This window comes from Eufriesea mexicana, unplaced genomic scaffold (assembly GCF_001483705.2).
Source record: "Eufriesea mexicana isolate 0111107269 unplaced genomic scaffold, ASM148370v2 scaffold4744748666, whole genome shotgun sequence".
Lineage (NCBI taxonomy): Eukaryota > Metazoa > Arthropoda > Insecta > Hymenoptera > Apidae > Eufriesea > Eufriesea mexicana.
Genome location: NW_016908168.1, coordinates 184,889 through 195,432, shown reverse-complemented (window position 1 = coordinate 195,432; position 10,544 = coordinate 184,889). Strand labels below are relative to the sequence as shown.

General features: G+C 34.5%; 2 protein-coding genes across 2 annotated transcripts in view; both read right to left on the bottom strand.

The window, feature by feature from the left end:
- LOC108552655 (collagen alpha-1(XV) chain-like) overlaps window positions 1-3,354 on the bottom strand; it is a gene marked incomplete at its 3' end in the record, with an annotated part of 4,883 nt that extends 1,529 nt beyond the window's left edge. Inside the window, exon 1 of the mRNA XM_017907309.1 lies at window positions 3,022-3,354. Coding sequence (XP_017762798.1) covers window positions 3,022-3,354 — 333 coding nt within the window. The remainder of the gene's footprint in view (window positions 1-3,021) is intronic.
- Window positions 3,355-10,041: 6,687 nt separating this feature from the next.
- The window catches only part of LOC108552666 (collagen alpha-1(XV) chain-like), a 177,286-nt gene continuing 176,783 nt past the window's right edge, over window positions 10,042-10,544 (bottom strand). The window contains exon 4 of the mRNA XM_017907319.1: window positions 10,042-10,329. Within this exon, the coding sequence (XP_017762808.1) occupies window positions 10,042-10,329 (288 nt within the window). The remainder of the gene's footprint in view (window positions 10,330-10,544) is intronic.

Sequence of the window (10,544 nt, the reverse complement as noted above, 5' to 3'; positions counted from 1 at the left end):
CCTGTCCGGTGTTTTCTCCAGTTTAGTTCTGATTGGGCAAAATAAACGTTGGTGGTGGAAAAGTAAGGAGTTTTAATTGGACAGAGGGTGTGACGGAAGGACCTTTGGCTGAGGAGTAGGAAACTGTCAAGGAGCCGATTTTTGATAGTCAATGACGTGATTTATAAGTGGTGTCCGTCCGTCGCTTGTTGGGTCTGTCACACGTGGGTCCCATCTGTCGAGTCTGGTACTTGTAAAAATTCCTAAACTTTCGCCTTTACCTTTACAACTTAATCTGCTAGAACGGCGGTGAGGCACATCTATCCTCCGGAATTGCAGTCGCGATATAAAATATATCGTAAACCGTTAGGTCTGTTAAAAGTGTAAACCTTAGAATAAAAATCATGTTATAAAGACGCTCTCCGGGACGGAACACAGACATTCGCGAATAAAAAGCAGGATTGCACGAGTTGCGAAAGTCGCGATCAAGAAACCAGAACCGTTCGCCGTGGAAAATTATCGCGAGGTCTCTTTCAAGCTTCTGCCGGCGGAAAATGCCAGGGGATTCGAAAGTCGAGGTGTTTTCCCGCGGCCGCGACCCGTCGCTATCGATCCCCATGGGGATCGTACACGCTCGTTCGGAACGTGGAAAGCGACGGAGAGCTGCTTTTCCTGCGGAACACGTAGCCCCGGTATTACCCATGGAAACGGTGCCGCGAGGAACGTGAAAGATCTCAAAGAAATTTGAAGACCCGTGGAAGCTGCAACAACGGCCTCGAAGGTATTGGGAAACATGAGGAAATGCCTTCCATTCGCCGATAGGGAGCGTCGACTTAAAAGTCTATCGCGCCGCTGCAGCCGGTCCGTTATAAATCGACCGATTGTACTTGGAAATTTTTGCCGATTTTCCGATTGCTTTTATATTCAGCCGCGGATCGTACGCTTTTTATTTTACCTCGCGGTTTTATGAGACGCAATGTGCTGAAAGAAGGCGGACTCTGGGTGCGCGGAACGGGTGAGAGATCCGTTGGCCTCTGCGTGGTTTATAGGGGATGGTTTCGGGTTTTTGCATGGGTGACGGACTGCCGAGGAAGTTCAGTTTCGTTGGTATTGGTCGGTGATGTTTAATCTTCTTTTATTTCGTGGCTGGTGTAAATTCATTGTTCAAATTCTGTGGCGTGGTGGGAAAAAAGTGGATACAGTTTCGATTGGATGAAAAATAATAGTAGCATTAGAAGCAATGGAAATTCCCACTTTTTCGTTCTTTCGTTTGGCAATCTGAGAATGAAAAGATCAATACCGTAGAGTAAATAATCAGATGTAACGTGTCTTTTAAATACGCGTTGAAAAATTCTTACGATATGTTGATTAAAAATCGCTGGTTTGGTGGATATTTAATCTTTTGTATTGAGGTAAATGACAGGTGTAACTTGTGGCGAGTTATGATTTAATTGTGCTTTTACGTAAACCACGAAATAACACATAACACAATAATAAAAATAATTCGTTATGAATTATTCGTTAATGAAATTCAATGAAATATTAATTAGGAGTATCCACTGATTACTTTTCATACCTCAATCATATTCTCTATACGTAAGTACACCATTCAATTATAAGAACTACTGTCTTATAAGAATAAAGACTCAATAGAAGGCACTGTGAGTCATAATCTAACTGTGCTTTTACATAAATCATGAAACAGCATATAAAATATTAATAAGAAGCATCGACTGATTACCTTTCAGACTTCAATCACACTCTGTACATGCAAGTACATCAGATAATAATGAGAACCACTGTCTTATACTAATAAAAACTCAACAGGAAACACTGTGAGATATAATCTACCTATACTTTTACATAAACCGTGAAACAGCATATAAAACAATAGCCTAATTAATGACGGTGTATAAAATATTAATAGGAAGCACCGACAAATTACCTTTCAGACTTCAATCACGCTCTCTACATGCAAGTATTATACATCAGATAACTGCGAGTCACTATTTAACTGTGCTTTTACGAAAATTACAGAAAAACACATAATATAATACCCTAATTAATAATTCTGTATAAAATATTAATAGGAAGCATCGACTGATTACCTTTCAGATTCAATCACACTCTTTACATGAAAGTACATCAGACAACTATAAGAATTGTTGTCTTCCAATAATAAAAACTCAACAGAAAACACTGCGAGTTATTATTTAACTATACTTTTACGTAAATTACAGAAAAACACATAACATGATACCCTAATTAATAATGCTGTATAAAATATTAATAGGAAATATCGACTGATTATCCTTCAGACTTCAATCACACACTCTACATGTAAGTACATCAGACAACCATAAGAACTACTGTCTTATAGAAATAAAACTTTCCCCAAAAATGTAGAATCTATAATTGCTCAGCCAAATATTTGGGCTTGCAAATGTATTTCTACTTTCTTGAAAAATTGTAATTTAAAAGTGTAATGAAATTTAGTCATATAAATTAATGTATTAAGCAAATATTATATATATGTCCAGCAGAAATAAACCTCGTATGAGGTTTCAAATGCTTCAATAAAAAAAAAAGAAAGAAATAAAAACTCAATAGAAAGCACTGTGAGTCATAATCTAACTATGCATTTACATAAATCACGAAACAATGCATAAAATAGTACCTTGAGTAATGATACTATACAAAATATTAATAAGAAGCATCGACTGATTAGCTTTCAGACTTCAATCACACTTTTTACATGCAAGTACATCAGACAACTATAAGAACCACTGTATTATAGAAATAAAAACTCAATAGAGAGCATTGTGAGTCATAATCTACCTGTGCTTTTACATAAATCACGAAACAACACATAAAACAGTACCCTGAGCAATAATTCTATATAAAATATTCATAGGAAGCATCGACTGATTACTTTTCAGAGCTCGACCACGCACTCTTCATACAAAGACGTCAGTCAACTATAAGAACTACTGACACGTAAAAACAAAAGGTCACAAAGGACCGCGTGCGAGTGGTACTTACGGAAATTCGGATGCCCAGTTGCACCACTGTTTCAAAGGGATTTAGAATCGCGAAGAGATAACTGGTCCTGAAGGACGTCGGCTTGAAAGTTGCCACCAGAGTGAACTCCGCCGGCAATTTTTCCGGCAGGTATAATCGATAGGGTTGTTTAACTTTGGAGCCGGGGCGAAAGCCAAAACTCGGAAATCCGTCGAGACCATCGCCGATGTACAAATTATTGTCGTCTTTCGTTGCCATTGTAGCCTCGAGTAAATCATAGGACACTTCTGAAACAAAAAGGTGCGAAGGAGAGCGGTTAGAAGACTTTCCTCGTCTGGAAACACGAGTAGCCATCCACGCGAGTTGTATTTAATATTTCAGTGTTTGAATCACGGAAACTTTGAAATCTAGTTTCCAGTTGCGACACAGAATCTGATATATCGAGGATCATTCACGAAGTAATCGGCTTTTCGCGCTAATCACTCAGGATATTATGATAAATCGATATATCAATTTTTAATTACTTTTAATCTTCTTTCGAATCATTTATTCTTAACCTAGCTTTCAGTTGTCACACAAAATCGAATATATCGAAAATTATTTACAAAATAATAATGAATAACAAATCCTTAAACTTTGAACTAAAAGTACTAATATATTAATTTTGAATTATTTATAACTTCGTGTCTGGTTCTAGTTTTAAAAAATTATGAAAGGAGTACTTTAAAATTATTGAAGGAGTATACTAATTTTTAATTAACCATAATTGTTAGTGTTCAATTTTTTAATTTGAACTTCAGTTAGGACAGGATATATCATATAAAACAAAAATACGTAATTAAATTAATACATAAATTTCTAATTATTTATAATTTTGCATTTCATTTTTATTACTGTAAAAATATTTATTTTACACAGAACTGATACCAAAAATTTAGAATATCATGAACGCAAAATTAAAAAGCACAGTGGAGATTATAAGTGCAAGTGTTTATGAATATCACCGTGTTTGATCATTGTTAGAGGTACGAGAATACAAGGATACAAAGATTAATACCATTTCTACCAGGAATCGTACAATCCTGTTCTGCTTTTAATTCAAGTTAAAGCTAAACGAGCTAACTTTCATACAAGCGTACTTGCGCATCTCGTTTTCGCTTATTTCTATTTGCCAACCTGTTCCACAAAATTGCAAACTCCTTTAAGTAAAAGAGGGCGAAAGATTCAGGACTTCGAGCTTCAAAGTGTATAAAACTCCTCCCGTTAAGACGATTTTATATCAACATCACGAGAGTGGACAAGTACTTGAGGAGGAAAAAAGAGCTATAGGGATCTCAAACATAATTAGAAATTCTTTTCCTTAAACTTCTTTCAGAATAATTCACCTTTTTCTAGCGTGCTACCAATTTTATCTACCAGCCTCTTAACTTTCTTAAACGTTAATAAATAACCAACGTACATTCGTACAGAGACTCTTCGTTAAGATCAGAAATATTAAACTTAAAAAAGGAAAAAAAAGTCTAAAAATGTCACGTCTTACTAAAAAGAGAAGTTGAATTTTTACTATAAATCTTCTCGATCGTTCTCCGAAGGATAAAAATTTTCTCAGCCAATTATCTTTCGATCCTTCAATTTCCCAATAAAATCCCAAAATTCACACAGGATTTTCGACTTTCATCTTCCAATCAAATTCGAAAATAAACGATAATCTGTGCAACAGTTTGTTAGTAAGAAATTTCTCTAATCATAAATCTAAAAAATTTTTAAAAAAGAAATCACATTTCATCGAGCTGAAAAATTAGCGATTTAGAAAAATTAAGATAAATTATTACGTCTAAAATATCAGTGAGTGTTGCACATATTCGCCACATGACAATTATACTCATCACTTTAGCATACATGAAAATGGTATAAAATTTTTCTACGATTTTATTGCGAATGAAACAGATACGAAGAATATTTCAGGTCTTTCCCGTTAAATTATGACAGCATGTTCTATTAGCAAAAATAAGAAAAATATATAAATATATTCTCCCCAATATCTCATCTATTAAAAAATTGTGACAGTCATTTAAAAAAATGAAGTTACGGATTTATTTTTTCTTCAATATTAAATTTTCTTCGATACAAACTTCAATATATTACTAAAAATAAATATAATACTAATAAAAATATACTGCAATATACTATTACTAATAAAATGGCATAAAAGTTTTCTACTTACTACTAAAAATAAATATAATACTAATAAAAATATACTTGAATATTATACTATTAATAAAATGGCATAAAAGTTTTCTACTTACTACTAAAAATAAATATAATACTAATACAAATATACTTCAATATACTACTACTAATAAAATGGCATAAAATTTTTCTACGATTTTATTGCGAATGAAATAGATACGAAGAATATTTCAGGTCTTTCCCATTAAATTATGACAGCATGTTCTATTAGCAAAAATAGAAAAAATATATAAATATATTCTCCCCAATATCTCGTTGAAAAATTATGATATTCATTTTAAAAAATGAAGCTACGGATTTATTTTTTCTTCAATATTGAACTTTCTTTGATACAAGCTTCAATATACTACTAAACATTATCATAACAACAGACATTAAATATAAACATGAATTTCATCCAACTAATTTCAACCAAATTTTAACTTCTACGAATTGACTCTCTTCAACGATCTCATATAATTATACATCGTTAACTTTTCTTCGCTCTATAGGAAGGCAGCAAGCAAAAGAAAGTTCATTATAACTTCATACTTTTGTCATAACTTTTAAATGAAACGTTTGCTAGTCTATATAAGAGTTTACTTAACATGCTTTCCTCATTTTTACCCGTGAAACGCATCCTCGTATAATTCATCACGAAAAGAAGCCTGCAACATCCTCTACAGTGGCTAACTAAAATCAGAAACTTTCTCGATACCCAATTATTCATAACCAAATCATAACGACTCGAGCTCGCAGTATCCCGTTCCCAATTAACGGATTAAAAACGACAATATCCCGGCTGGTGGCGAAATAATCCCCGATGATAGACTAAAAACCCTCGATACTTAGTTGTCGTGGCCCATACATCCGGTAACAACTAGCAGGCCCCTAATTTGCACCTCCTGTTTCATGCAAATTGTTCAAACACGGCTGGAACAAGGCGAGGAGTCTGGAATATCGCGCTTCTCCGCGAATATTATTTAAACGCGATCGTTTCGCGAGTTGTTCCACCCCGTCGAGACTATGGTTAATTAAGGACAGGGGCGTCGAAAACTGGTCGCGTCGCGAGACGCTGGCAGGGGGTGAAAAACCGTGGAAAAGTAGTTCAGACCGGGGTGAACTTTAATTAATTCGGTGCGTGGAGACTTCCGAGAGCCGTTTCGCGGGATTAGCGAACGAAATCTTGATAAGGAGCACCGGTTCGTGCGATTCGGGGCACGGAGGATGCTGAGAGGCCAACGCCCTTGAACATCTTGTTTGGCCAAACTGATTGGAATTATTAAGCAGCCTAAATTGGACCTCGAGGCGTGGTTAAACTTCGCGCAAGCGAGTAACTAAGATAATTTCTTTTTTCCTTTTTTTTTTGCAACTGGAATTGGCTTTGAAGTTCTTAAGAGCGAGGTAGAAGTGTGAAGACTTTGGTGATTTTGTGGAAATAGAATGTTCTGTGTGTTGCTTTTGTAGAGTAGCAGAGATATTACGTGGTCCCTTTGAGCGGATTTAATTTCTATTTAGTGTGAATCATACCTGATTGTATTTTTATTTTAAAATGTTGGGATCCTGCGATTTATGGCAACATCGCCATCTATTCTTACTTAATACAATAAAAATGATTATGGTGGGGAAGCAAGGTGTGGATTTGGTTTTATTAGCGTGAATGCAAGTGTGTGAGATCGAGTAATCGCACGAATGTAGATATGTATGTTATTATTTATTTATATAACTAATCTACTGATTACCATCACGCTGTAATATGCTATAAAATGAGTATAAAATTATTGTGTAGTACTCATGATATAATTCCGATACACCCTGTATATATTTATTTTCTTTTCGTAACAAATACGAAGAAAATGAATATATGCCGGTCTTGTCACGAATATATTTCTTTTATTCCACTTATTATGACGATAGGTCTAAAACGACAGAGTACGTATCACGATAAAATACACGGGTTCTAAATTGTACTACTTTTGGGTCATATTTGACCCTGGATCGCCATGCGTACGAATATCCACTGTCGGAGAGTTAATTCGATCCTCTAGCTATACTTTACCCTTCGATTTCCTCTTACCACCCTGTGAATTCTGAAAAGCTTCCAGAGGGGTTTCTATAGTGAGGTTTTACGACATCCTATGGTTTCCAGGGAGTTTTATAGTAAAGCGTCTTTAATTAAATAGTTTAATGAAGAAGGTTAATTCCGTTATACTATCGTCCATCTATGACCCATTTCGCTTAACGATATGTTTTCATTAGCTTTAGTACTACAAGTATGGTGTTAATGTTAATATTAGACTGGACTATAGTATTCTTCATTTCATAATTGGAAATTCCACCTCATTTTTTGCTACCTCCATACACGTATATCCGTTATAATATCTAATATTTGTATTTTAATGCTATTCTATGGAAATTTGATAATAGCAACAACTTATTGTAACGATCATCAAATAGCTATTAAGAGATGATTCGTGAGATACGCAGCAGAATGTTAATGGAAATATTCCTCCACTTTGTGGTGATAAGAGAGGAAGGTCTCGAAGGAATTGTTCTTTCCAATCACTAAAATTAAATATCCCGAATATCTCGAGTGCGGAACGTGGAATCCAATGAAATATGCAAATCCAAGAAAAGCTGCTCGCAAGAACAGTGACTGCGAGGTATGCTTTAAAGAGAATACACAGAATTTCGATATAACGTGTTCCCATCTTCGTACATTCCATTAATTCTTTCTCTTCTTTACCATTATTCCATTGAAATCGCTTTTCTTTCATTTCGTTGCACTTCATCGTTTAAAGAGAATACATGAAATTTCCATATAGCGTTTTTAAATCCTCATTTCCCTAATTTTTCTTTCCCCCTCTACTCTTACTTTGCTGAAATTGCTCTTTTTATTTCGTTCAATTTTATCGTTGGAACGGAATATACGAACTTTTAATGCACCATTTTTATGTTTCTACGTTTTCCCTAATTTTCCATCGTTTCTACCATTATATCATTAAAGCAACCTTCGTTATTATTTCGAAATAGAATGTAAAGAGAAAATATGCAAATTCGATATAGCATTTCTCTTTTCACGATTCCTTCCCATTAACCGCGTGTTACGTTGTTTCATTCGGATCAAATATTTCTTTTCGTTTTCCTGTATCGTGTGATTTGTTCATTGGACTGATTTAATGTTAAATTCTTAACTTAGCAGAGATATAACTGTGTAGAGATTCTCTACTCACGCTTCTGTGACCATTGCGTTTCGAGGTTAATCTGTAATCGTTGGCAAGTCTGTGTCGACTCGACGAGACTCGAGAAACAAGTTTTAGTACTCGATTTAGCACGGAACGACTCTGAACCCATCGACCGATAATTTTCGTCTTGTCAACGGCTAAAATGAAGAGCGAGATGCTCCTGTGAACGCGTTTCTCATTAATAACATTAAAATTTTCGCGAATTATTCTCTTAAACGATTTATTCTGTGCCAAGACGAAAGCGACCGATCAAAATGCACGATTGAATCTGTTTTTTAATTCATTGTTTTAGCATACTTGAAAACTCAGTTACAAATGAGGACACTAATAAAGTGATATTTCTGAATGTTCGTATAATAAAAGTATTGAGATAATTCAAATTTGCAGATTGAAATTCATTTGATCAATTTTATAATATCGATACTCTAATATTGAACTAAATTTTCGAAAATTAAGCCTGCTGTCTTCCCTGGATTTGGTAATGGAAGATTATTCAAATGGAAATTACGTTTCCACAAATATCATGCTTTCAAATATTTTTTATCGTATTCGTCATATCTAATTTATTATGTTTGATGAAAGTGAATTTTATTATAATATTTTGTAATCTGTAATATTCTCCACCTTTTGCACCCTATTAGCATCCCTACGATAACATTTGTAACGCGCAATTCGTTATTTAATTTTAATTCTCGCCATAAATATGAAAATATGAATAATAATACTCTGCAAATAAATTCGTATATGTATATCCATCTATTTTCCTTTTTCCTTCTAAAATAAAATAATTGTTTCAAAAAGTTTCCTACTGCAAAAATGTGCATTAGAGTGGCTCGTTGATAGACTCAGAGAATTATACAAGCACAGAGAAATAAAGCAGCAACATTAACCAATTATCAAATTTACTTTATTTTAATAGTAAATTAAAAAATAATAATTATACGTTAAAATATTACCATTTTAATGGGAATTAAATGATAATTTAATTACGTGATTTAATGGTAATGGTAAAGCATTTAAAAAGCCACGAAATATTAGATATATGCGACATTTTTGCTATTAATAACACGTCGAGGCTAAAATTTATACGTTTCTAGAAAATCGAAATTCATAGGGATTTAATTGACACCGGTGCGAGTAATTTCTAGCTTCGTTCATCCACCTGTAGCAAAGTTCGCCAAATTTTATATTTTATTTTCAACGAGTCACTCTAAGCCGAAGAGATACGTACGATATAAGCAACGAATTCGGTATAATAAAGAATAGTAAAATTTATTCTTTTAATCACGAATTAAAAAATGATTTCTCTCAAAATTAGCATTTTAATTCAAACGTATGCGACATTTTTGCGATCAGTACCACGTCGATGCTAAAATTCCTATGTTTCGATGAAAACGAAATTCACGATGATTTAACTGACATCGATCCAGCAAATTACTAGATTCGTTTATCAAACTAGCAGCGAAATTGCGGCTTCGTTATCGAAAATCAAAACAGATCCAATCTGGTTCAGCGGCGTTCCAGTGATTATATCAATTTCAACGGTAATTGCCAGTGATAAAATTGTTTATGTACTCACGTCATATTTCTCTTGGATATAAGGCCCAGCTTGTGCGATGTACAACGTGCTGGCCGTGTCGAACACCAATTCCAGTGGAGTCCTGGTCACTCTTCTCCTGGACATTTCGTGACAATTTAGGTATAAAATGACGTCCGTTGTTGATACCCTGATGACGATCTTCGACCATTTCTTTGTCAATTTCGGCACCGTGAACTTTGCCACCTCCTCCGAATGCGAATGCAGGTCGGAGTTGGTGTAGACCAGAGAAACGTTCTGATTGGTCCCTGGTCCATCCTGTGACAATGAAAATTCCGTATTTAATTCAAAACTCGTCCTGTATGCACATATTAGAATTAATAAATACCAATTATTTCTCTAAAGATTGATAACAGAAGCTGACAGAAACTGACAGTTCAATAATTACTAATTATTAATTATTTTATCTATCATCGTATGACTTTTTGAGTGTAAAAAGTCGAAAAGGTTCGAAGATACTTTGTAGCATTCCA